The sequence below is a fragment of the Hydra viridissima genome, unplaced genomic scaffold (assembly GCF_058129835.1).
Source record: "Hydra viridissima isolate aposymbiotic clone 2 unplaced genomic scaffold, HvirCarnegie_v1 scaffold_13, whole genome shotgun sequence".
NCBI classification, from domain to species: Eukaryota; Metazoa; Cnidaria; class Hydrozoa; order Anthoathecata; family Hydridae; genus Hydra; species Hydra viridissima.
In genome coordinates this window covers 7,558,216-7,584,753 of record NW_028324312.1, presented here as the reverse complement: position 1 = coordinate 7,584,753, position 26,538 = coordinate 7,558,216, and the positions used below count along the sequence as shown (strand labels likewise).

Sequence of the window (26,538 nt, the reverse complement as noted above, 5' to 3'; positions counted from 1 at the left end):
GTTGATCTCCGGCCTACGTTCATGCTTAAGCCAGAGATTCTTTTTGTTGAAAGTTGTTTATTCGCAACCTCCAGGTCAACTCTTGTTTCATATTGACAAAATTTATATACTTTAGATATCTACAGTCAGTTAGCGTTTTTAGATTAGAATTACCTTAAAAATGCTTTACTATTATTCTATAGCAATATGTGGAGTTATATCGCGCTATATTTTGATTCATTCTTTAATTACTTATTTGTAGTGAAAAGTCAAAGAAATGTTCATATAGCTTTTTTTTATCATTTTACCTACCTTTAAGTAAATTTTTCCTGTTGATTCTTAATTATTTTTGGTAAGTTGTTAATTGAATTTTGCTGATGCTTCATGTACTGAAATATTCACCTAAATATATATAATTTTAATACATAAAAAGAAAAAAAAGAATGAGAGCTATACCAACTTGGGTTGATAAAGTTCATGATAAAGACGAATTACCTGTGAGGTATGTTTAAAGAAATTCATGCTTAATGTTATTTTTCAGTTAATATAATTCAGTTTGATTAGAGGAACATGCTGATGTTATCTGTTGTTACAACTATTTTCTTAAGTAATTTTAAATGACTTTTTTTTTTTTTTAATTTTAGTTTACATGATTTAGCTTTTAGCCCTGATGGATCCCAGTTAATTGTTGCTGCTGGTAATAAAGTTTTGGTGAGAAATACATTATAAGTATCATACTTCATCAGAACCATTTTAAGAAAGCATTTAAATGTACTCTTTTTTTCCTTTCAACAAAGTACTGACAGAATTCTGGTGACAAGTTATAGTTTTATACTATTACATTTGATAGGTATATGATACATCTGATGGCTCTCTTATTCGACCATGTAAAGGTCACAAAGAAAATGTTTATTGTGTAGCTTATGCTAAAAGTGGTAAGTTGAGCTATTATGAATAAATCCTCAAATTAGTTTTTAAAGATATTAAGTTAATATATAAACTAATAAACAACTGCAGCATAAAGTCATGTCTATAAAATTAATTAGATTTTAGTTAGTGGTAAAAGGATAACAAAATAATGTTAAATTAAAAAAATTAGATTTGTTTGAACTGTTAAATATATATATATTTCTTCTTTTGATAAAATATAAATTAAGTCAAGGACAGTGAACAGGTTATTTGTCTTTGTGATTTTGAGATCATTAAATTTCCTCTTGAAAATTTTTACTTGTATCAAAAGTTTAAAACAGAGTGTTTTGTTACTTAGAAAGTTGTTTTTTTAGATTAAAAAAATCCCTATTTCCAAAAGATTAAAACTTATCATTTATTTTACTTTTGTTATTGCAATTTTTAATGATTTTTTCAATATTTAATGGAAATGTAGAGCTTAAGAGTTTTTCAAAGAATCTCTATCTATGACCAACATATGTGTTTACAATCTTTGTATAGTTATTAGATGAAACCCAGAAGAACTAGGAAAACAAAAATTTTCTAAAACCCCTCTTAAAACCCTCCTACATTTTAGTGGGCACTTAAAAATGAGAATATTCTAAATTCAAAATATTTTAAATGTTTTGAATGTTTTTTTTGGTATTATTTATTTAAAATCAATGTGTAGTTATTCAAATAAAACCTTGCAACTGCAGAACTCAATATTCTATGCTGAAATACTGATGGTCTTCAACTAAAGTAATTTAAGGCTGAAAAAGGAAATAATGTTCAAGATTAAAAAAGTAATACTGTACAAGACTTTTAAAAAATATTCCAAAAATAGCCAAGAAAATAGTATCAATGGTATTCACATATGCAATCCAAACTTTTAAAATTATTTTCAATTTCCCACAATTTTTTTGTTTAATTTTCAGGCAAACATTTTGCTTCAGGTGGTGCAGATAAAACAGTAATTATTTGGACAAACAAGTTAGAAGGAATTCTGAAATATACGTAAGAGAATTATGAGCTTAAGTGACCTTTAAAGATTTATTTTGTTAGTAGCAAATAATATAATTTTAATACTTTTTTTATCATGAAAATGTGGCACAGTTAACAGATAAAAATTTTTATGAGAAATGCAATGTTTATGTTGTATGTATGGTTGTTTTATGTTTAGTCATAACACTACAATTCAAAGCTTGCAGTATAATCCTGTAACACATCAACTTGCAAGTTGTTCTATGGAAGATTTTGGTATGATTCACTTGTTTTTGAATTGTCAAATATGATTTTATAAAACAAACTTTATTTATGAAATTGTTATATATTAGATAGAGTATTATCTTAAACTTTAACTTTCTTTTTACACACATACTTAAAAACAAAAATTAAAAAGCAACTTTTTACCCAATTTTTAAAAGTGAATTTTAAAATGTCAATAAATAGTTCTAGTATTTTATTAAGATGATTATAACTTAATGGCTTGAATAATAATACAAAGTCAATTTAAATAATAATACAAAGTCTATGTTATTGAATGATAATACAAAGGCTATGTTATTAATATAGTATAATATTCAGTTTAAATTACATCCAGCCTGTAGTTCTTTTCTTTACCAGAGAACTGCAGCCATAACTGAACTAAAGTAATTCCTGATTAACATAATTCCAAATCTAAAAAAAGTCAACCAGAAATAAGCCCCCAAAATAATGGTTTTGTCTTTTTTAAAGATAATACTGTTTTCTATAATAAATGATATTTCTGTCATCTAACTAATATTGGCACGCTTTACAAGCTGATGATCAATGCTAATCACCCTTTTTGATATAAGTTTTAACACTGCTATTGATTAGGATTGAAACAAAAATGCAAATAAGTCTTATGTAATTTACTGAGGAATGCACTCATTCAGTTAAAAACATCTTTTATGTTATTTGGATATATAAAAGTAATAGTTTTGTAGTTTTTTTTGTTTAATTTTCACAAGGATTGTGGTCAACTGAACAAAAGTCAGTACAAAAATTCAAATTACCTTGCAGAGCCACATGTTGTAGGTAAGACTATTTTCTCTAGTGTTCACTATAAGTTTAAAAAGATAAAGATAAGATTTTCAGTATTTTTTGTTTTAGTTGGACAAATGATGGACAATACTTGGCAGTTGGTCTTACAAATGGGTTAGTCACCATTTGGAATAAGGTAGAGTCAATAGATATATTATTTTTAGTGATATCTCTTAGTAAATTAAACTTTTAAAAATTTAATTACTTGTTCATCTTTTAACTCTCTAATATTAAACTTGTTGTTGAAATAATTAGTAATTTCAGTGTTCAGTTTTATGCGGGTGGAAAAAATTTGAAGGAAATTTCTGGGCTTTACAACATAAAGTTTCAGACTTTTTGTTTTTTCAATTAACTTCTAAAAGTTAGGTGTTTTTTTTTTGGGGGGGGGACAGTCTGGTGAAGAAAAAGTGAGGATTGAACGAGCTGGTGGTTTTCCAATATGGACTTTGTCATGGAATCCTTCAAAGTAAGGTTAATTTTAGTAAATACTTTACATAAGGCTCTGCTTATTGTCTGAAATAGTTTATTTATTTATTTTAATTAAATATAAAATCCTTATCTATTTTATATTTAATGTACTCACTCATACTGTTATAATTTTGTGTTTAACATATTCATGCTGTTTTTTTAACAACTGCTTGTATTACAATTTAATCTATTTTTTCCTAGAGATGAAGCATCTGATATACTTGCAGTTGGGGACTGGGGACAAAGACTTTCTTTCTATCAACTAAGTGGAAAACAGGTGACAAACAGTAATTTTATATCATTTGTTCCTATCATATCATCTGTTCCTATCATATCATCATCTTTCTTATTTCTTAGATAGGAAAAGACTGTTCTCTTGGATTTGATCCATGTTGTCTGAATTATTTCCCAAAAGGAGAATTTCTAATTATTTCTGGTTCAGATAAAAAGGTAATTTTTAAGTTATTTCTGTATTTTATATTTGAGATTACCTTTAACTTATATATAAACTATGAAAGATATTGAATTTCAAAGTTAACATTTGTCTGAAAGACTATTTAAACTTATTTAATTGACAATAGCTATTAATTTCAAACCTATATTTGTTATAAACTTACTACAGCATGTTGAAAAAAAATCAATTACTTAATAACACAGGTCTATCAATAAAAAGTTGTCTGCAATGCTATGTTTAACTTTGAGGAATTTATAGGTTAGGAGTTTGATAATAATATTACTTTCTTTCAAACTGGTCAAGTTTTTTCCTAATAGTATACAAAAAATACTAAAAAACATCATTTTGTTGCTGTGGTTACTGGTGTTTTGGTTTTAATTCTCATTTGAAATCTACTTAAAAGTTATCAAAAGGACGTCCAATTTACAGTAGTTAACAAAAGAGGTTTCTTCGTTTCAAAACTATCAGCTTTGAAACAAAAAAACAAAAGTTTATCTGCTTTTTTAGTGCTATCTCTATACAAAAGAAGGTACACGTTTGGCTATTATTGGTGAACATGAAGGTTGGGTTTGGTCATGCAAAACAGGACCAGAGGGAAATTTTGTGGTTAGTTCTCTGCAATATATAATATTTTTCTAGTGCGTTTTCTAGAAAAGTTACTGTCTTTTTACTAATTCTATTGAATTGATGAGTTATTTGTTTGCTATTTATAATTTGCATTTAATTATCAGGCATGTGGAAGTGCAGACGGAACAGTAGCTTATTATCAGCTGATATTTAGTACAGTCCATGGTCTATATAAAGACAGGTAATATGTACATGTTGAGTACGCACTTTGTTCAAAATTAATTTGTTTCAATTGAAGTTTATGTTTTTACATCTTTCATTTTTTTATTTAGGTATGCTTACAGAGATAATATGACAGATATAATTGTACAGCATCTTACAACGGAGCAAAAAGGTTTTTTTTTGTGTTTTTTGTTGATTGTATTTTTTAGGCCATTGTGCATTCATATTCACTAACATAAACTATGATTATTTAAGTTCATGTTTTAGACCTATGGATAAAAAATTATCATTTTATTTATTATTAGTTTAGAAATATTTTTATTTTATAAACGTAATTATTTTATTACTTCCATTAAAATTATTGCTGGTTTATTTATTGAGCTGTTTGTTTGGTAGTTTACTAACCTTGGCCTTTTTTTTTCTTTTTTTTTTGATTCAAGATATGTCTCTAGAGTCAATTTTATGCACTAAGGTATACTAATAGCTCTGTAAAGTTTTAGTTCAGATTTTATGTGTGGGTGGAAAAAAGTTACACATTTCTTCAATCCAAGTAAGAAAAAAAACTGAAATTATTGTAAAAGGTCTTAACACAAAAGGGGTTTATGAAATTTGTTTTTTATCCTCTTATTTAAAAGAATATATTACAAAACTGAATATCCTGCATCTTTTGATCTACTCAGACAAATATCCATTTTTTCCTTAGTTAATGAGTTTAGAAGTTTAGATTTTGATTCTACAGGTTGGTTTCCTCCAAGCATTGTTAACTTGAAGTTCTGATCTGAATTCTGCAGTTATACTTGCTCTTAGTATTTTCAAAGTTCTGCTGGATAAATTTGACTGCATACTCAGAACAAAAATTAACAATATCAATGGAGTTTACAAACTACTGGAATATAATGTTGAAGGAAAATTTAGACCAAAACTGCTGTGTAGTTCCATCTGCACAAAGTAATCGCTATCTTTAGAAGCCAAGACCATTACAATCAAGGTAGGGTCCAGTTACCAAGTGTCATTATGTCATGACTTCAGTACAGATTCAGCTGCACATTCAACCTGGGCATAGTTACACATTTACCAATAAATTTACTGGTCATAAGTTGTTTTAAATAATTTAAAACTTAAATTGACTTAGGGCAATACAAACATCTAGTTATTTTATTTCAAGTCAAAATACACATTTAGTAAAAGAAAACAATATTTCAATACATTCTGCCAAATTAAATCTTACCATTTGATATTGTTTTTACTATATTTTATCTTGTTTACCTTGACTTGAACCAGAGAGTTTAGAAAAATTGAATAGGGTGCTTTTCCCATAAACCTAGCATGAGAAATTGCTCCAAGATTGTGAGAGTTGTACAGAGTAGATACACTTCCTTAATCTAGATATATTATGACAAAAATGACATATTTTCATAGATGATATTTACCAGTTACATTGATTTAACAATGTATTATAATCACACTTTCTTCATATTTATAATGATTCAATCTAAAAATGTATAAAGTATGTGGTGGGTATAGATAATAAAAAATTTAGAACTGCCCACAAAAAGTTATTAATCAGCTAATGAAGTCATTTAAAGGATATTTATGAATTCAATATTGAATCTTAAACCAAAAACAATGGTGAGACAAAATAATACTTTTAGAATATTTTTTTGTTTTTAATATTAGATATTGTAGTATACAATATTTATATTACTTGTAATTTAAAATATTGTATATAAATGTGTCTAGAAGATTAGCATTGACAAATTATGCAACCTCTCAATTTTAAAATTTATATTTTACAGCACAGAAAAATTTCAGATAAGAAGGCATGTTATTTTGTTAGATTTAAGATTGGTTTTATTAAAATTATTTTAATTGAGACATGAGTTATTTATTACTTAGTGAATTTTAAAAATATTGTTTTATTTATGAGTAAAATGTTTGAAAGTTAAGTTATCAAAGATTTTCTTTAAATAAAAAATACTTTCCATTGGCATTGTAACATTTGTTAGATATTCAGAAAATATAATACCGTTTCAGTGCGTATTAAATGTAGAGAGCTTGTGAAAAAGATAGCTATTTATAAACATAGGTTGGCAGTAAGTCTTAATTAAATTTATTTGATTATTTTTGCTTATTATCTTCAGTTTTATTCTGCCTCTTAATTATAATTTTTTTTTCATCACTTATGCTATTTTCTCTTCATTTTGTTTGATCTTATTTACATAATCTCTACTATATTGTTTTAATTTTTGTTATGACGTTTTGCTAAGTTTTAAAAAAACACCATTTCAAAAGTCTGTCTTCAATTTCTTTAATTGTTTACAGGTGCAGATGCCTGAAAAGATTGTGATTTATGAAATTTACTCGAATGATAGTGCAGACATGACTTACAAAGTCAAGGTTTGTGTTGCTAATGCGTGGATATTATTTTGTTTAAAGTTCTCTTTTTTTTTTCAAAAATTGTTTACAATTGTTGTTTTAAGAGATTGAAGTAAAAAGTAAAAAAGAATTTTTATTTTTTAATATAATCTCTCTTTTTTTTCAATCTCAATCTTTTAATAGTAAAACTGCTTATTTCTATGTAGCTGTTTTATAACACTTTTATCTATTTTTAGGATCGCATAAATCAGAAATTTGAATGCAACTTGCTTGTTGTAACTGGAAATAACTTAATACTTTGCCAGGTATTTAGAAATTTCCTAAAATCTGCAATTTCTTTTTACTACTTTATAGTATGTAATTTATTTTTACTACTTTAGTATTAACTTGTTATCTTGTTGTATCATTATCTCGCTATCATCATGATATCTTCATTATTCAATTATCATACATTGCCATCTCTTCATATCATTTCTTTTTATCTTCATTTAGAATAAAAAAATAGTTAAAATTTGATTTGAGTTAGTGACTTTCAATATCAGACAAAATTTTCAAAATTTCAATATCCAACACTGACCTTTTAATTTAACTATCAAACAATATCCGACACTGACCCTTTAATACTATCAAAGAAACTATTTGAGCTACATATAACATCTAAAATGTTGTAGATTTTGTAAAGTCAGTTAATGTCAATAGCTATTAATACTGATTTGTAAATAATGCCAATTATTTTCTGTCATTATACTCACAAATACAAAGTAAATTTAGCTTAACATTTTAAAAAAATGTTTTTCTTTTTCAGGAAAAACGTTTACAATGTTTATCTTTTGATGGTGTCAAGGAAAGGTATTACTGATAGAAAAACTCTAAACAGAATTAAAACTATAAACAGAAGATTAATATCTTTAAAGCGCAATGTTAAGGATGGAGTTAGGATAGAATATTTAAATTAGTATTCAAATGCAAAAAAAAAATTGCAAGTTAAGTCTTGCAAAGATATTAGAATGAATAAATGTGCTCCATTGTGTTTAAATTTTGTTTAAATTACTCAATTGAGTTTGAATTTTGTTTGAATTATGTTAAAAAACTGTATTGTTAAGCAGTTTGCACTAACATTTAGACTAATATAAACAGCAAGATGATGCAGATCTTTAGTTTTTTAAAATCTTTTTTCGAATAATGTTAAGCTTTGATGATTATGCTTACACTGTAAAGTCCACTCTCTTTACATACAAATACTAATTTGGTACGATTTATTAGGAACTTTAAATATATATGCTTAAACCTTAAATTTCTTTTTGAACAAAGTATTTATAATCAACAAGCAAAATTAGCAATATAATTTGGAAAGCAGTTTTTTATTTCAAAAAAAGAAATCACAGTTAGGAATTGCAAATGAAAGTTGGTTATTATTGAAATAAAAGTTATCGTAATGAATTTTGAATGGTTACAACTTACAACAAAGGGAAATAATATTTATTTTTAGAAAATGCCACTTGAATACATTTTTTATTCAAGTAATGATTGTTTGACCAGAACACTGGTTAAGTCAAAGATATATTGTAATATTAATGCATTTCTGGTTTGACTTACAGAAATTTTAAAACTAACGTAAATAAAAGTTAGTTACTTGTTTATGTGAATTTTGCAAGGATGAGATGAGGGTAACTTAAAATAAATCAGTCTTTTTAGGTTAAATATTCTAGTTATGTCTTATGCTGTTGATGTTGCTAGAATTTTTGCTTGTGTCTAATACTTTATAATCTTGATTGATACAGAGAATGGCAAGTTGACTCACTAATTCGATACATTAAAGTAATTGGGGGCAATCCTGGTCGGGAAGGCTTATTGATTGGTCTAAAGAGTGGACAGGTATTTATTCTATTTAAATAGTATTTTTTCCCAGTCTCTTTTTGATATAGAATTAAACTTAACTAAGTAATTTTAAAATGATAGCATTGTTTGATTCACTATTTTCTATATTTTAAATACTTATTTAACAAAATTTCTTTCTAGTTTTTGACTAAATTGAGTTCTATTTTTAGATTTTAAAGATTTTTGTAGATAATCAGTTTCCTATTCCCCTTATAAAACAACAAACTGCTGTGAAATGTTTAGATCTATCATGCAGGTTTTTTTTCTCTTTATTTTATACCTATATAAATAAAAGTGTTACCTTTCAAAGTATTACCTTTGATAATTGAACCCTAATCTTTTTTAAGCCAAAAAAAACTAAAGAATAGTTTTGCATTTTGTAGTATAGCTAAGATAAAAATAAAAACTCTGTACTTCGTATCATATAGTTAAAAAAATTAAATGCAGTTTAAAAAGGTTTTAAATTTTAGTCGAAAAAAACTTGCTGTAGTTGATGAAAACAATACAGTCCTTGTGTACCAACTAGACACTAAAGAACTGTTATTTCAGGTATTTTTTATTATAATGACATCACGGTGAATTATTATTTGAAATTTTTAATAAATATAAGATGTTTATTCCAAGCTTTTTAGAATACATAAAGACTCAAAAACAATTATTTTGTTTGCAACTCTTGTAAATTTATGACAAGGTTTATTAATTTATTTTCTTTTTTACCCATAGGAGCCAAATGGAAATAGTGTAGCATGGAACACACACAGTGATGTACATTTGAATCATTTTGAAAAAAATTTAAAATGAGTCATAACTAGAACTTTACCTCTAAATATATACAAAAAATGCTCATATTTTATTTTTCCCTTTACTTTTTGATATTTAATATTGTTTTTATTTTAAAATTTACACTTAATTAAAGTGCTTTTAATTTCATGTGTTTTTTAATAAATATAAGATATTTTTTTAACACAAAGGATATGCTGTGCTTTTCGGGTGGTGGAATGTTGAACATTAAAGCCAGCAACTTTCCTCTTCACCAGCAAAAAGTTCCGGTATATGATATTAGCCTTTTTTTATTTGTAAAGATTTTTCAATTCACCTGAAACTACTGTAAATGTTTAATTAACTTTTTGTTTAATTAACAAAGGGCTTTGTCGTTGGATTTTGTGGTTCACGGATTTATTGTCTCCATGTTTATACTATGACTTCAATTGAAGTGCCACAGGTTTCACATTTTAATTTTTTGCTTTTATTTAGCACTGTTTTAGTTCTTTATTATTTCATACTTTTAGTTGTCCTTTTTTTAAAAACATTTACCTTGTAACTTGTTTTAGCTAAAGCAGCGTTTAAATTAAAACTGTTTTAGCGATTGTGTAGTTTTTAATGATTTTTTAAAAATATTCTTGCTTTTAGTCAACACCCATGTATCAGTTTTTGGAGAAAAAGTCTTATGCGTATGGTTAATTCTCAGTTTTTTTTTTTTTTTAAATTAAGAAATTAGAAAAAATGTTATTTAAGTCAATTATGATTTTATGTATTATGTATTATGATTAATAAGACTTTGTTATTGTTATTTTGTTATTGTTATTGTTGATGTAAAGAATACTTATGCAGGATGTATAACATCAGTGTGAAATAAATTAACACTGATGTCATTGTTTCTTCTGTGTAAAAAATACCCAATTGAAATAAGTAAAGACTGCTGAGAATAGAAAATTATTGTAAATGTATAACAAAATATTTTCAATAGCTAAACTAGCATTAATAACCACTAGACAAGTAAGGATTCAGGAAAAGAAATAAGAAGTAAGGATTGGAAAGCCTAAAAAGTAATCTGAAAATATTTTGAGTGCTAAATTGTTTTTCACTTGCCTAAGAGCTTATGCAATTTCCCTGAATAATATTAAGACATCTGTGTAAAGGTTAACATTTTGTTTTATTTAGCAATTGTAAATAGAATTGATTATAAGCCTTTTTTCTTGGGATATTTTGATCCCTCTCATTTGAAGTCAGTTGCTTTTTCTTTAATTGCTTTTGCTATATCAACAAAATAACTACAATAAGTATTTGCAATAATAACTGCTTATCAATATGGCGTGAATCAAAATATCTTCAAATGAATGTTTTTAATAGATTTCCAGTAGGTTTTAGAGTTGGGAATTCACTAAAGAAAGTTTTTATGTCATGTTTCATTTGTAAAATCTTTTTATCCCTTTAAATATTTTTATTATAAAGCTGTTTATGGGTGTCTATATAATTGTAGAGATGCGTACAAAGTTGCATGCTTGGGTGTAACTGATGGAGACTGGAGAGCATTAGCTATGGGTGCTCTGGAGGTATGAGTCTGACTACATGTTTTTTATCAAAGCATATAATTTAAGGAACATTAAAAGTATAAAAAAAAACTATTGCAGAAATTTTATAAATCTGGATTAATATGGTTGAGCTATTTTAAATAATGTAGCTTCCTTTTTTTACTTGTCTTCAGGGCTTAGAATTGGAAATTGCAAGATTGGTAATAAAAAATTTTAATTCGCACACAATTTTTTTTAACTATTGATTTGTGACATTTTTTAACTATTGATTTGTAAACTATAAGAATACTTTCTTTTTGTTTGCAGTCTTTTATACGCATTCGTGACATGAGGTTTCTAGAACTTATAAATAACATTGACGTAAGTAAGATAAAGTTGTATTTTTAATGTATGTGTTAAAGCACTTTAAATTATACAGCCTGTCTGTTTTTAATTATGTGCCTAGGAGGTTTTTTAATTGTTTTTTGGTTGTTTTAACAATCTCCAAGCTGTTCTCAATTATCTTGGGTATATTTCTAGGGTAGGAAAAAGAGAGGAGAAAATGATAATAACTCATTCCTAGGAGATATCTATGCTTTTCAGGTTAGTCTGGCTTTATTTATAGTTGAATTACATTTAGTGTGCTGCAAAATATTTTTTCCTAAAATTTTTATAGATTGTTTGAAAATAGAAAGTAATTATACATAGTGTTCAGAATAATTTTTATTTGATTGTAACAAAGCACTTTTAAATTTCCTGGTTAAATAATTATTTTTAAAATTCTAATTAAAACTTCTGTTTTATCAACAATATACATGCTAAATTGTATTTCGTTATAGGTAATATTTAAGAATGATATTATACCAATTAAGTATAATGTATGAGTTGATATCTCAAGTAGCTTTTCAAAACATTTTTTTTTTTCATTTTATTAAATAGGGAAAATTTCATGAAGCAGCAAGGTTATATAAGCGAGCTGGTAAAGAAGAAAAAGTAAAGTTTTTTTTTACAATTTAAGAACAAAATTTCTTTTAATATTTCTCTAAAATTATTGCTTTAAAGAAAATATTTTTATTTGAATCTTAGTTTTTATTTTTACAGAAGCTTTTAAATACATTATATTCTTTTTTACAAATGTAGGCACTTGAGATGTTTTCCGATCTTCGTCAGTTTGAGCATGCCAAAGAGTTTCTTGGCAGTAGTGACCAAAAGAATATTAAGCAGTTGATTAAAAAACAAGCAGAATGGTGTCGCACAACCAATGATCCAAAAGCAGCTGCGTAATATTAGTTTATTTGTTTTTTTTGTTAAAAGGTTTTACGACTTTTACATAATTTTATTTCATATACTTTACAATTTAATACAGTTTAACTTTCACAATTTGATTTTTAGCAATTTTCATTAAAGTTGCTGTTTGTTGGACACTTTTTCAACACCTTTTTTCTTCTTAATTTAGTGACATGTTTATTGCGGCTGGTGAGTTCATGAAAGCCATTGAAATCCTTGGTGAGAATGGATGGTCTGATAAGTAAGAGGAGATAGACATTATGCTGAATTATTTATTCATAAGAATTAGTAATTTTGTGTTACTATTTTTTACAATTTCTATAGCTATTGGAGACTTTTTATTTATAGAGTTTAATGTTTTATTTAACATATTTCAGGCTATTGGAACTTGCTAGAAATTTGAATAAAGCTGATTCTGAACCTCTTACAGCCTGTGCACAACATTTAGCAAATATGAAAAAGGTATTATTAGAAACAAAATTATGCCAAAATGCTTGTTTACTATACAACTCCAGATTGAATTCTGATTGAAAATTATTTGTAAATTGTAAACTTATTTAGCTAAGAATGACCAGATTTATTTTGTACATCCTGTTTTTTTTAATTTAGATGCTATTTTGTAATCATGTGAACAAAGTTAATAAGCCTTTTTTAAAAAAATAACTTTTCTTGTATGATTGATATGTAAGCATGTTTTGATAGCAACAAGTTTAAACATGTCTTTTGATCAAATTGTCATATAACAATTTGCATGTTATAATTTTTTGATAATACATCATCTCTATATTGTGGAGGTTTTTCCTAAAATGTGGTTTTTCTGTTTGCATTTTAGTATAATTATGCTGCAGAAATTTACTTGAAGATGGGTGATAAAAAAAAGCTTGTACAGCTATACGTGCATTCACACCAGTGGGATGAGGTACTAAAAACATTTTCTATACCAGTGAAATATGTTTTAAATTATTTATTTGATTGGTTTGCTAGAAAACGTGTTTTTTGTTAGATTTGTAGAAAATTCTCCTGAAAACTTGCCAAATTGGGCTTTTTATTAATTTTTTTGGCGCTAATGTCCGTGTACAATGTAAAAGAATTTAATAACTAAATAGCAGTTCAAACAACTTTTCTAGAGACTGCTTTAATTTAAAACATCTCTAGTGCTCTCTTTCAGAAAGTTTAAAAACCAGTTTCATTTTAAGCTAAAATTAAAATCTAAATGTATTACATTCAGGAAGATTAAGTAAATTTGTTAACTATGACACAAAATTAGATGAGCATTTCAAATGCTACCTTGCAGCATTTTGTTTAGAAATGACTTCCAGGTAAAAAATAAGTTACTTTTTAAATTTTAAAATATCGGCAAGAGCATTTTACAGTTATTTCTAAATTGTTAACTTTTGAGATCTTCTCTTTCAGCGAATTGATAGCAAAGATGTTTTGTATTTGAAATAAATACTTTAATGTTTGAAAATCAATTTCATTTTGAGCTTAAATCTAAGTCTATAAGGATCCAGAAGATCAAGTAAATTTGTTCGCAATGACATGAATGTTCTTTATATTTTATGTTGTGATCCCATTATTTATTTTTATGCTGTGATTCCATTATTTATTTTTAGGCTTTCCATCTTGTTGAGAAACATCTTGAAATCAAGGTTTTTAATTATTTTTTTAAAAAAATGTTAGTTATCTCCAAAGTGAAGGATGATAATTGAAGAAAAACGATTTCTTATTTCTTTTTGAATTAGTAATTGATTTTATTTTATTTTTAACGTCTATTTTTTTTTTAAAATAAGGATGATGTTTATGTGCCCTATGCACACTGGCTCGCTGAAAATGACAGGTTTGATGAAGCTCAGGAAGGTAATATTTTATAAAAAAAAACTTTCTTTAAATCAAAATTCAGATGTTTGAAAACTTTTTTCACTTTCAAATTTTTTGTGAATTTTATTTATCATAAATGTTTTGGTATTTTTATATGTAGCTTTTCACAAAGCTGGACGTCGCACTGATGCTGTTAAAGTTCTTGAGCAGCTCACATTGAATGCTGTCATTGAGAACAGGTAAAATATCATATAGTCTTTTAAAGTTCGATATTTTGTGAAGCGCATTTTCACAACTAATTTAAGAAATTGCTTTTTCTTTAGCTATAAATGTACAATATTTATGTTTATTAAATTTATTATTTAAAAAAGCAATAAGTCATAACTATATTAATACAATATTAATGTTTTTAAAAACCTATAAGAGTAAAATTTTTGAATATTTGTTTTGCACATGTAAATAGGTTTAATGATGCTGGTTATTATTTCTGGCAACTTTCAATGCAGTGTCTTGATATTGCTGGAAAAAAAGAATCAGGTAATATCCAGTGTAAACCCTTTACTGATTCATTTTAATAAAGAGTCTTTAGATTACCTTCATCTAAATCAAAACAACAACTTTTTTGCTGCTTTTTGCTGAACAATATTTTGCTGCTAAATGCTCTTAAGATTCATCATTACTGCATAAATCTTTATGAATCCCTTATTAGAAAGAATTGTTGATTTGTTATACAGGTGAAATTAAGGACGTTGAAGACAGCATATTGGATAAATTTGTTGAGTTCCAAACAAAAGCAGAAATTTATTATGTATATCATATTATTCAAAGATTTATGGTAAACGTATTTTTTTTTAATTTTTTTTATATAGGAAAAGGGTATATACTCTGTAGTTTTCTCAGTATTCAAAGAATTGTAAAAATTGTACCTTTCTTTATTTACCTTACTGCGTGAGGTTAATGTATCAGTTTAAGTTCTTTTATATGCGTGGGATGATATTCTTAACAAAAATTTTGCATGCCTTTTTTTAACAGGAAGAGCCTTTTACATCACAGACATCAGAAGCTATATTCAATATGGCGCGTTTTTTACTACATATGCTAATTAAAGAAACACCACACGGTGTGTCAAAAGTGTATCTTTCCAACTTCTATTTTTCTTGATAATATCTTAAAATATTGCAACAAATGTATTTTTCTTGATAATATCTTAAAATATTGCAACAAGTGTATTAATTACAAAAACTCTTGTAACCTTTGTAAATATAAGTTGTAAGGAAAGATAAATTGACCAGCACTTTCGTATGTTGCATATACCTTGTTTATGAACATTTTTGTAGATGTATGATTTTTGTAGATATCATATTTCTTGTATGATTTCCTTCATCTTATAAACAGTCATGCATTGTTTGCGATTGCAAAACAGGGAAAACTTTTAGGTGCTTACAAACTTGCAAGATATGCGTTTGATAAGTTGCAGGTTTGATTTTCATTTGTAAATTTTTAAAAAGAGATTGGTTTTTAAAAAGAAGTGAAAAGCTATCATGCTGTTATTTTTGTTGTAACAATCCCTTCTATAGTTTGAGAAGATGTTTGTAAGTGATAGTACCATTTTTAGACATTGCGTATACCAGAACGTTTTCAGGAAAGCATTTATCTTGGCTCCGTAGCAATACGATCTAAACCTTTCCAAGATAATCCGGTAAATATATGGACATTTGTTCAACTAAATATTATTAATCAACAATCATAACAACTTTGCCTTTGCAATTTGATTGGTGCTTATCAACTCACTTTAATTTAGGATCTGCTTTCACTGTGCTACCGATGTTCAGCAACTAACCCACTATTAAATAACAAGGGAAATCAATGTATCAACTGTTTACAGCCCTTCGTGCACTCATTTAGCAGCTTTGGTAAGATTTGTTATTTAGCAGCTAATCATTGTTGTATGTGTTATACTGAGCCTGTTAGCATACAGGGGAGTGATAACTACTAAGTGAAGTGTTTCAATTTTTGTAGATTCACGACTTTAACTTAAAACTTTAATACTCGTGCAAATCACTTTAAAGCTTCTCAATGAAAGCTCATTAAAAACTTCTCAATAGTTTATTTAACCGAATAAAGATCGATATTTATCGCCCAACTGCTTGCGTTTTTTAATACGAACTTTATCCTGCGAATAGATAAAATTTTTAAGAGTTCTAACATAAAATGAACTATTTAAGTTAATCAGTATTACCAGAAAGTTTTTCTTTTTTTTCAGAGGTCCTACCTCTGGTTGAGTTTGTGGTTGAGGAAGGTATAAGGTATGACGTTACTATGTTGTCCATTTTGTATTCAATCTTTAAAACTACTGTCAGTAATTTCCGTCTAACACTAAAGTTAAAGTTAACTTGACCATATGAAAAGTGGCATTCATCTAATTTGCTTTTAGCGACGAAGAAGCTGTTAAGCTCATCTCAATGGATACGCTGGGACAAAAGAAGCGAAAGAAGCAAGAGTTTAAAGATTCAAGTAAAATTGTTTTCGCTAATAACATTTAGAAAAAGGTTTAAAAAAAAAAAAAAAACCTAAAAGGTTTAAAACATTTTTTTCCCCAAAAGTCATTTTATTTAACAATTTTAATGATAAATTTAACGCCTTGTATGAAATAGCGTAAATAAAAAGTTATTTCTTTTCATACTCACTAGAATCTCAGTCATTGCGGCTGGATGTAAATCTAGATTCCAATAGTGATGAAGATGATGGCGATGATCCGTTTGCTACAAAGTTAATGTCTTTTGAGCAGGGTGGAGGAGAGTTTCTTCCTGTTTGTGTTGGGCGCTCAGTTCTGAAGAAGCTACATCGAACTGAAGTATTCATTCGAAAATGGGCTCGTCCTTTGAATTATCAATACTTCCGGAACATACTTCCAGACATAAGAATAACAATGTGTAAATCATGCTATAAGGTAAAATCAACTTGTATCATTAACTTCAATTCTATTGGTAATAATAATACATAATCTAGGTATGTCTATACATAGACAGATAGGTAGTACCTAAATGTGGGCATGTAATAATGAATATTATTTGTTAATTTTTGTTTTATTTTTCGCTAGTTTTTTCATTCTGAAGATTTTGAACTACTAATGTTGCGACAAGGTCATTGTCCATTCTGCCGTGCCAAGCAAGAAGTGGCCTGAATTGAAATCAACCAATAAAATCTTGTTTTTCTTGCTATGCAATACTCACGCCAATGCTTATTTGATAGGCATTTCGCCGACGTTTATGAATATGAGATCTCAAGACGATCGAATTGAAAAGGAAGGTTTTTAATAATGCGTTAGTGTTTGTTCTTTCATAAAACTAATTTATTTCTGTACATTTCGAATTAATATATATTTATATATGTATCAATACAATAACTTTAACTTGGTCAACACATAAATTTGTAATATATGAAAATAAAAGAAGAAAATGGATGGCGAAACCAGAAAACGAATGAAGCCGAAATAAGGCGCTTTAAGCCACTGATATATCTCTTGTACAGCGAACCACGAATGATTCGTTCGCAAAGAAGATCTATATCGTGTAAAAGAAGCTTTGGAAATTTTTTGAGCCACTTTCGAATTTATGGAAATTACTTTGGATAGTTTAAAAGACTTTGAGTTATATGTTTGTATGTGTATGTATATGTATATATGTGTATGTATATATGTATATGCATATATATATATATATATATATATATATATATATATATATATATATATATATATATATATATATATATATATATATATATATATATACTGGCACGTATACATATACAATTACATACATATTTATATATATTCATATACATTTACATACACATACATACACATACATACACATACATATATATATATATATATACACATATATACATATATATATATATATATACATATATATACATATATATATATATATGTATATAAATACATGTATATATATATATGTGTATATATATATATGTATATAAATATATGTATATAATATATAAATATATGTATATATACATATATATATATATGTGTATATATATATGTATATATATATATATATATATATATATATATATATATATATATATATATATATATATATATATATATATATGTAATATATATATATATTTATAATATATATTTCAAATGAAAGAATTTAAGCTCTATACATATATATATATATATGTAAATATATATTTATATATAGTTTAACTTTGTCGTCTCTTTAAGTTTGAGTTTTTGTCTTGTATGTAAATAATATCTTTGCTTTTATAAATACTATTAGCATCTACTCTCCGTAATATTTTCTACTAAAAAGAAGCTTTCGTTTTCTTAAAGATTTTCTTAAAAATGAAAGATTTCCTTAAAGATATGTTAAATAGAACAACCCACTAAAAATTTTGATCCTTTAGTAAAGATTAAAAAACAAACAAACAAACAAACAAAAAAACAGAATTCAAGAAAGACATAATTTTAATTATCCTGATGAAAGTTATAAGAATTATATTTACCAATTAAATATATAACTTGTGCAGTCAAATTTTTCTAAATTTACTTTTTAAAGTTGTGTAAAACCGAATTTTTTTTCTCATATGATACTAAATAAAGAAATTTAAAAGATTAATTCAAAAAACAAAAGTTAACAAACTGAAGTTTGATGACTAAAAAGAAAAAGAAAAAAAAAGTTGAAGTTTATTTCCATAAAGATGATATAAACTTTAACGCGATTAATTTGAATATCACAAAAAAAACATTACGAAAAGAAGCAAAAAAGAAAACAAAAAATCCTGAAAATTGTTCAGAGGGAAACAATTAAAGCAATGGCCCCCAACAAGCAGTGTATCAAATCACAAAAATTGACAAATTGAAGTTTGAAGACTGAAAGTAAAAAGTAATAAGAGTTTATTTTGCATGGAGCTGAAAGAAACTTTGACGTGAGGAATTTAAAGATTATAAAAAACATAACAAAAAAAAAAAGTTCACTAAAAAACAGATTTTTATCGTTGAAGATTTGATTTAATGATACTTTTTTTATTTGCTGTCTTTTTATTGCTGAAATTTTTATTGCTGGCTTTAGAAATTAACAATTAAAACAATAACCCTAAACAGCAGTGGCCAAAACAATAGACCATGATAAAATGTTTTGATTAGTTCTCGAAGTCTAGTTTAACAACATTCTTCAACACTTAGATAATCAAGACAAATTGAAGAGCAATAAAAACTTTTTTTTTTGTGGTCAAAAGATCTATCTTTGTTTTTGGACTGAAGTTCTTTGCACAGCAATGAAATTGATTTCATCTTGAGAAATGTTATATCGACAAATATACATTTTAAATTTTAAATTCATCCTCGAGTCTTTAATTAATTCAAACATATAAAACTTCTTAAAAAATATAGGTAACGAATAAAAAAGCAAAGATATTGCTGTTGCTTATTCAGTTAATGCAAAAGTACACAATCTTAAAATATTTTAATTTATTCTTGACTTGTAAATTACTTTCTTGCAACTATCAACTTTTCAGCGCTTTCTGTTCTAGTTTGGCCATTATTATGCGCTCGACTGATTTCAGTCAAAGGAAAAATAGATTTCTTCTTTTGTGTTCAACATCCTGTAACATGACAACGTTTAACAACTTTTTGATTAAAGTTTTTGCAAAAGAACTGATCCGATCGGAATAACTTTGCAAATTTTTTTGCAGATTAGTGGTGTCTCTAATATCCCTTATGAAAGTTGAATAGAGGGCAATCCTTACCAAGAGCTAAGACACCACGGCAATATCTGTAACTTCTGCTAATCATGGAATATTAGGAAGAGAAAAACAAAAATATTTTAGGAGCTAAGCTTGGTATTTACAAAAAGCGCATTGACGGCCACATGGATCACTGGACAAACTTACCAAATAAACCCGTGAATTTCGACCAAATTGGTTAACGTCATAATTACATTATCTAGTTGAGTTTTCCGAATCAACAATTTTGTACTTTTAAAAACAATATGAGATAAGATTTATAAGATCGACGCGTAATCATATCGACTGCGATTGAAAGGTGAAACGAGTATTACAGATGTAAAATAATCTTTTCATTCCGCAATTGATGAGGATTAATAGTTAAAAACTCATGGTTTCATTAATACAACGCCGTTAAGAATTCCTGAAAAATTTCATTAAATTCAACAATTCTATGCGGTGAGTGCTTACTAAAGCAAAAACACCGATTTGCCAAATTTATGAACGTTTCGCCAGTAATAGCCATTTAACGATAGCATGGACATCATTATAAATAATCTTAATTTAGACTTAATGTTTTATTTTTTAATATAAATAGCTTGTAAATAAAAGTAAAATGTACTTCTTCGAAAAAGTCAAATGTAGACGAAAAAGCAGTAAAAATCTTAGAAACTAAATAATATAATTATTAGAAAAAAATAATAAATTAAATAATATGCAATTGGTGCTATAGTGTGATCACCAGCATATCATAATCTGTTAGCAGAGGGTGGTTTCTTTAAAGGAAGAATTCCGAAATGAAAATTAAATCGAAAATCTAAAAAACAGCAAGTTACAGATGAAGTAGCTGTTTAAAGCGAAGTACCTACACTAACTAAGAAAAAACATTAAAAACCTTTTTTTTAAAAAATTTTCTCGAACAAGACATCAACTCTTCCACCTGCTTGATAATGATGAACCTCCAAGTAAAGACTGAATTCGAATTTTAAGTAAAAAATTGAGGCAAGAAGAATTCATCAAGGTATTGGTTGAAATCCCAAACAATTACGAGCTCCTAGACGATAAACAACACATAGAAAGTCTCAACGAAGAAATTGAGGAGATAAATAACGACTTTGCAGATGCTATGGAGGGAGTCAATAAATGAATGTTAAACAGTTATGCTGATAAAACAAGTAACAGAAAAACTGTGCAGTCAAACTAAATGCTCCCCTGTCCACAACGCTCTAGAATTTACATTGGCGAATGTTGTTAAAAGCGATGCCATAAGGAAAAAACAAAGGCTAAGAAAAGCTCAATAGTGTGAAAAACAATATCTTTAAGTTTTACCCCACTCACACACGCTACATTCGAACGAAGAAAAGAGCGAGTCAACTAAAAACACCAGGTGGACACACATGTCTAATGAAAAATAAATAAGTCCCACCATTAATGATTAAAACTTTTTTCGCAAACACGACTTGAAACACAATTATATAATTTTAATTAGTAAAGTTCTAGAAAGTTATGTAGCCACTCTGATATAAAGACTCATAAAAAGAAAACTAGTAAAATTTTTTTTAAAGAATACCATGACTCAGCAATTGAAACTAAAATACTGAAAAAACTTGAAGAAAAAAAAAAGAAATAAATTGTCTGAAGGAGAATTCAAAATAACACCTGCGGACAGATAGAAAAGGGACGGTTGAGAAAATCTTTTCGATTTTTTTTAGAGATTCTTTTGGAGCCTTCTCTTTCGAGAGATTTTTTCGGTAAGATTTTGATGAAGTGTTTTAAAGAGAGTTTTGAAGATGTATTAAGAAAGAGTTAAGAAGGATTTTAAAAAGGATTTTAAGAGAAAGAAAATGTTTTAAGAGATTTTAGAGAGATTATATGAGAAAAGAATTTAAAAAAGTTTTATGTTTCAGATGAATAAACTGATGAAGAATATGTCTAGGACAGTAAACCTTTGTGGTTAATCTTAAACCACATTAGCATATACTCTCTAACAAAACACTCTACAATTACCTCATGTTTTCTCAATTGTTTACTTTCCAATCCATTGAGATGCAAGTTTCATTAGCTGATAACTAACCATCTAGAGTTATTGAAAGGTCCAATTTAAAAAAAAAACAATATTTTAGATACAGTTCCACTCCTTACGGGAGAGACTATTTTGTATTCATAAAACCATTTAGTGCATAACTCTTATCATTTTGTCTTTTATTTTAGAGGTTCTCTAATATCAATCTTATTGAAGGATAAATTAGTTCTTGTATCATTTAGCATATTGCTAATATGCTAACTTGCCAATCCCCTGTTGTTACTAAGAGTTTAATCATCAAGATCTGCTATCAGATCTAAATAGGGGGAAATTGTTTTTCTACCTTTGAAGGTGTGAAAGGGAATGACATTTCTTTCTTATTGTAGAAGGATGTTTTCTTGGTGAATTTCATCTATTAACAAACTTTTTTTTATATAAATAAGCTGACCATTAAAAAGAGTCAATTAACCAGGTTTGCTTCTTAATTGAACTTATTGGTAAATCTTCTTTCATCAACCTTAATAGGTTTTCTGTGTTCCTGTGTTCCTTCACTAATTCCACTAACTTTCATCAACCTTAACAATTTCTCTGTATTTCTGTGTTCCTTCATTAACTCAATTTAATATGTATTAAATAATCCCAATTTTGCCAAAGAATATAACTGCTTTGTGGGTATCTTATCTCTTTGCTATGGATTCTGATGATTACTTCTCCTGACACATAGTAACTAGTTTGAGATTTTAAATATCTTTTTGAGCCTGGGAACATATTTATTTTTAAATTTCAAACTTATTTCGTCCTTGGCCTAAGAGAAGCTACGTTCCGAGTATCCACTTTAGCTGCAGTAAAGTGATGTTTCTTATTGATCACAATGTACATAAATTTACCATTAGCTTGGTTCTTATTTTTAATTCACTTTGAATAAATATTATTTTTTAATTATTTTATCAGATAATTTCTTTTGTTTTCTTCACCTGTTTTTTGTAAAAATAAACCATATCTGATCAAATCTTTTAGTTTAGTTTTTAAATTGTACAATTTGTCGTTCATGGACATATTTAATAGATTGATTGTTTTTGCATCCTAATAAAATCTCCTAATATTGCTGTATACATAACAAAACAAAAATTGACTGATTTGGCAAAGAGTATGGTTGGCATGTGACATGACACTTTATTGCACAACTAAGTCAACAATATGACCATATCTCTTTTTCTATGCTTTCTTTTTTTAGCTTTTTCATTAGCCAGAGATGTTTATGATCATTAGTTAGATTCATTTTAAGGAAATTTAAAATATCAAGTGCATATGCATAAGATGGAGCAAACATGTTAAAAGTTACTCAAAATATTTACAAGAGGAAAAAAAAGAAAAATTTCTGTCACACAAGAGATTAAGTAAACCAGTTAATTCGTTTAAATGCCATAAGTAATAAGTTGATGCCATAACATTGTGTACAAACATTATGGATAATTTTTCATTGTGTTTTCTGGTGTACACAAAGAAGAATCAAGGAGTACGTAAAGTACATTTAATGTTCCCAATTTTTATGTTTCTAACTAGTTTCCCAGAAACTCTTGCACTGTAAAAATTTATTTTTCTCTAAATCTTTTATAATTTTTTTATATATTTATTTCAAATTGCTGACGTTATTTTAAAATAAATAATTTGTGTATTTACTTGATTGTTATTTATTTATTCAGAATTTAAAATAGAGTTATGTTGGAATTTAAAAATAATTATAAATTATCAAATCTATAATTATTTGTAGATTCTGGATTATGAACTGGATTATAAAATAGAAAAAGAAATTGTGAAAGGTAAAAGGAAGAGCTAAAGATGAAGCTAAACCAGCAATTTGAAGGAAAATACCTCATTTAGAATTAACAAATTGCTTTGAATTTTTTTTTTTAAAAGTTTAAAAATTTGAATTTGAATTTTTTGTTAAGGTCTCTACTCCCTATTGAAATGTACATTTTTAAACAAATTATTTTTTTATATATATCATTTTTTCATCAGATTGCCTAAAAAAGATTACTACATCCACATAATTCTATAAAGTCTGCAATTCATTCATCACCTTCTAACTAAGGTTCAAGGTTATAAGAGATGTGAAGAAGAAGCCTGTGAATACATTTTAGGTTTGGTTAAAACACCTTGGGTCAAAGCCGGATTTTAAGTAATGTTGGATAAGAATATATTCAAGAACCTAATGAGGTCAGTTTTTTAAGGCAATGGTAGTAAGCTATGGGCAGATATGAAGCTCATATCTGCCCATAGCTTACTATATACTGCACAAGTATATCAAGTGTATGGTATCTACAAGCACATGAAGCCATTTGAGCTCCTGTCTCTGATCTAGATGCTGTTGTTCAAATGAAAGAGTATAAGAAAGTTGGCTTTAAACTTTAAACAATTGATTTTGTGTTAAGATCTACATACCATATGTGCTCTTTACAAGCACATATGGTATGTAGATTAAACAACTGTTCCCTTAGTTTTTTTGGATAAAAATGTTTCTATGAAGAAAAAAGTATCCAATGAAGATGCACTGCTTTCCTTTCAGATACTGCAGTCTTATTTTTTATAACAGAAACAAAAAGGTATGCTCAGTGTAATTGAGAAAATGAAGACACTATTCTGTCTGTCTACACTGGTCTGCCCTCATTCCTTTGGTTGATTAATTTTATTATCTAATTTTCTCAATGATATGGTTAAATGATCTGAGAGCAACAAACCAGTTGTCACTTCCACCACAATATTGGCACTCCTAGTTTTCTTTTTAGAAACTTTAAAAGTTTGCCAAAATCTTAATTTATGTGAATGATTCTAAATGAGCTTTTGGAATAATATAACAGCTTTTGTATAAAAAAAGAGGATGAGAAGGAGAACAGACCACTAACTGTAGACAAACCGAGGTCAAATTTCAGAGTTCCAAGCGGAAGAAGTGAGATTACAAAGAAGAAACCATCAGAAAATCTGATGCACCCAGCAAACCGAAAAAACAGAAATAGTTGACTAAAATGATAGAAAGGAAAATACTATTATATTTTTAAAATTTTTTAAATGATAAATTCTTATTGAGTTTAATATACTATGTTTTTTATTTTGTTTACAGTAATTGTAGTGGCCTCTCTTATCTGTTAGATGGGTTATTTAATTTTCAGAAAACATTTTAAAATGGGTTTAAAACTTCTGCCATCTGTCCATCTAAAGGAACTTTAGGTATGTAAAAACATAATTAAGTAATTTACTTAACCTCTTGCGTAACAGAAATTTCTTTTCCATTGTAAATATTGTTTTACCCGCAAATAAATAAAAAAAATTTGATGACATACCCTTTTAAAGTAAAAATAAAGCAAAAGACCATGAAAAAAAAATCAACAAAAATTTTTTATTTCAATTGCATTCAGACATAAAAATTAAAGTTTTTAAAAAATTGTTAAAAATTAAAATTTTTAACAACTTTCCTCTTAAGGAAAACCCTCAAAAGAAACGTTAAAAATTTGTTCTTTAAAGTAGGAAAAAATAGAGTTATTTCAGGATGTTTGAATGCAATTGAAAAAATTTGAGTAAGTTTTAACATATTTGCTAAAATTTTAGCTGGATATGTACTTAAGTTTTTAAAATTTTCACAAAATGGCTCCCCCTAGTGATCATCAAAGGTATGTTGAACAATGATGTCAGATGTATACTGATGATGTCAGATGATAGTGCGTAACGTTTTAAAAATTACTTAATTTTAATTTATATTTATATCTTGATTTTTTTAAAAATTGTTAGCAAAGCTAAAACAAATAAAACTTGTCAATTAATTTTTTTATGAAATGCAATGTCACTACAAAACATATTAAGTAATTATTCATAAGTTACAACCTTTTTGAAAAAAATTACTCACTAATTTTAATGTTTGACTTCATAGTCAGTCTTAATACAGAATGTTTCAAACGAAGGTTCATTTTGTTTTGTTTAATCACAAATTTGATTGATTAAAATGCTTTTTTTTAACCTGGTGCTATAGCCAACTGTGTTTATGCATTAAAGTATGTATAATTTTTTTTGTTTAAACAATCATATAATTACTTTAACATTTAAAAAAAAAAAAATTTAAAGTGATTTTAATTTAAAATTACTTTGAAAAGATGGAGGCTTGATGTCGAATGCAAAAATTTTTTATCAATAATGTCCTGTTTCTCAATTATTCAAATGTTAGTCGGAAAAAAAGAAATAAAGTTGAAAATTTCATTAACTATGTGTTCAATAAATATTGGTAAATGAAAGATAGAGAATAAAAGATTAAAGGTAGTAAAGTTTATATTTAAGGAGATAAAAGGTTATAAGCCTGATTAATACAAAGATAAAAGATGATTGATATAAGACCAAACTCATTTTTTTTTTTTAAAAAAAAAACAATTTCT

General features: G+C 26.9%; 1 protein-coding gene across 2 annotated transcripts; it reads left to right on the top strand.

Annotated features, from left to right (window-relative positions):
* The first annotated feature begins 357 nt into the window (after positions 1-357).
* LOC145194820 (intraflagellar transport protein 122 homolog) lies at positions 358-17,793 on the top strand. 2 transcript variants are annotated; one of them, XM_090070309.1, is made up of 46 exons: positions 358-481; positions 624-690; positions 830-914; positions 1,845-1,923; positions 2,090-2,166; positions 2,901-2,967; positions 3,043-3,109; positions 3,366-3,439; positions 3,643-3,718; positions 3,799-3,891; positions 4,403-4,501; positions 4,627-4,703; positions 4,795-4,856; positions 6,719-6,777; positions 7,007-7,081; positions 7,297-7,365; positions 7,866-7,909; positions 8,842-8,935; positions 9,109-9,194; positions 9,409-9,487; positions 9,662-9,703; positions 9,910-9,987; positions 10,083-10,160; positions 10,349-10,389; positions 11,199-11,271; positions 11,424-11,450; positions 11,557-11,610; positions 11,770-11,832; positions 12,169-12,222; positions 12,370-12,509; positions 12,686-12,757; positions 12,894-12,978; positions 13,349-13,435; positions 14,130-14,165; positions 14,307-14,373; positions 14,495-14,573; positions 14,798-14,871; positions 15,069-15,169; positions 15,367-15,467; positions 15,730-15,811; positions 15,950-16,033; positions 16,136-16,247; positions 16,598-16,640; positions 16,769-16,848; positions 17,025-17,284; positions 17,435-17,793. In XM_090070309.1, exons 1-46 carry the CDS (start codon positions 423-425, stop codon positions 17,516-17,518), a joined length of 3,585 nt encoding a protein of 1,194 aa, XP_089926435.1. In that variant the 5' UTR covers positions 358-422; the 3' UTR covers positions 17,519-17,793. The 2 variants fall into 2 exon arrangements, with proteins under 2 accessions (XP_089926435.1, XP_089926436.1); XM_090070310.1 differs by having other exon boundaries at positions 406-481; positions 638-690.
* Positions 17,794-26,538: the final 8,745 nt, after the last annotated feature.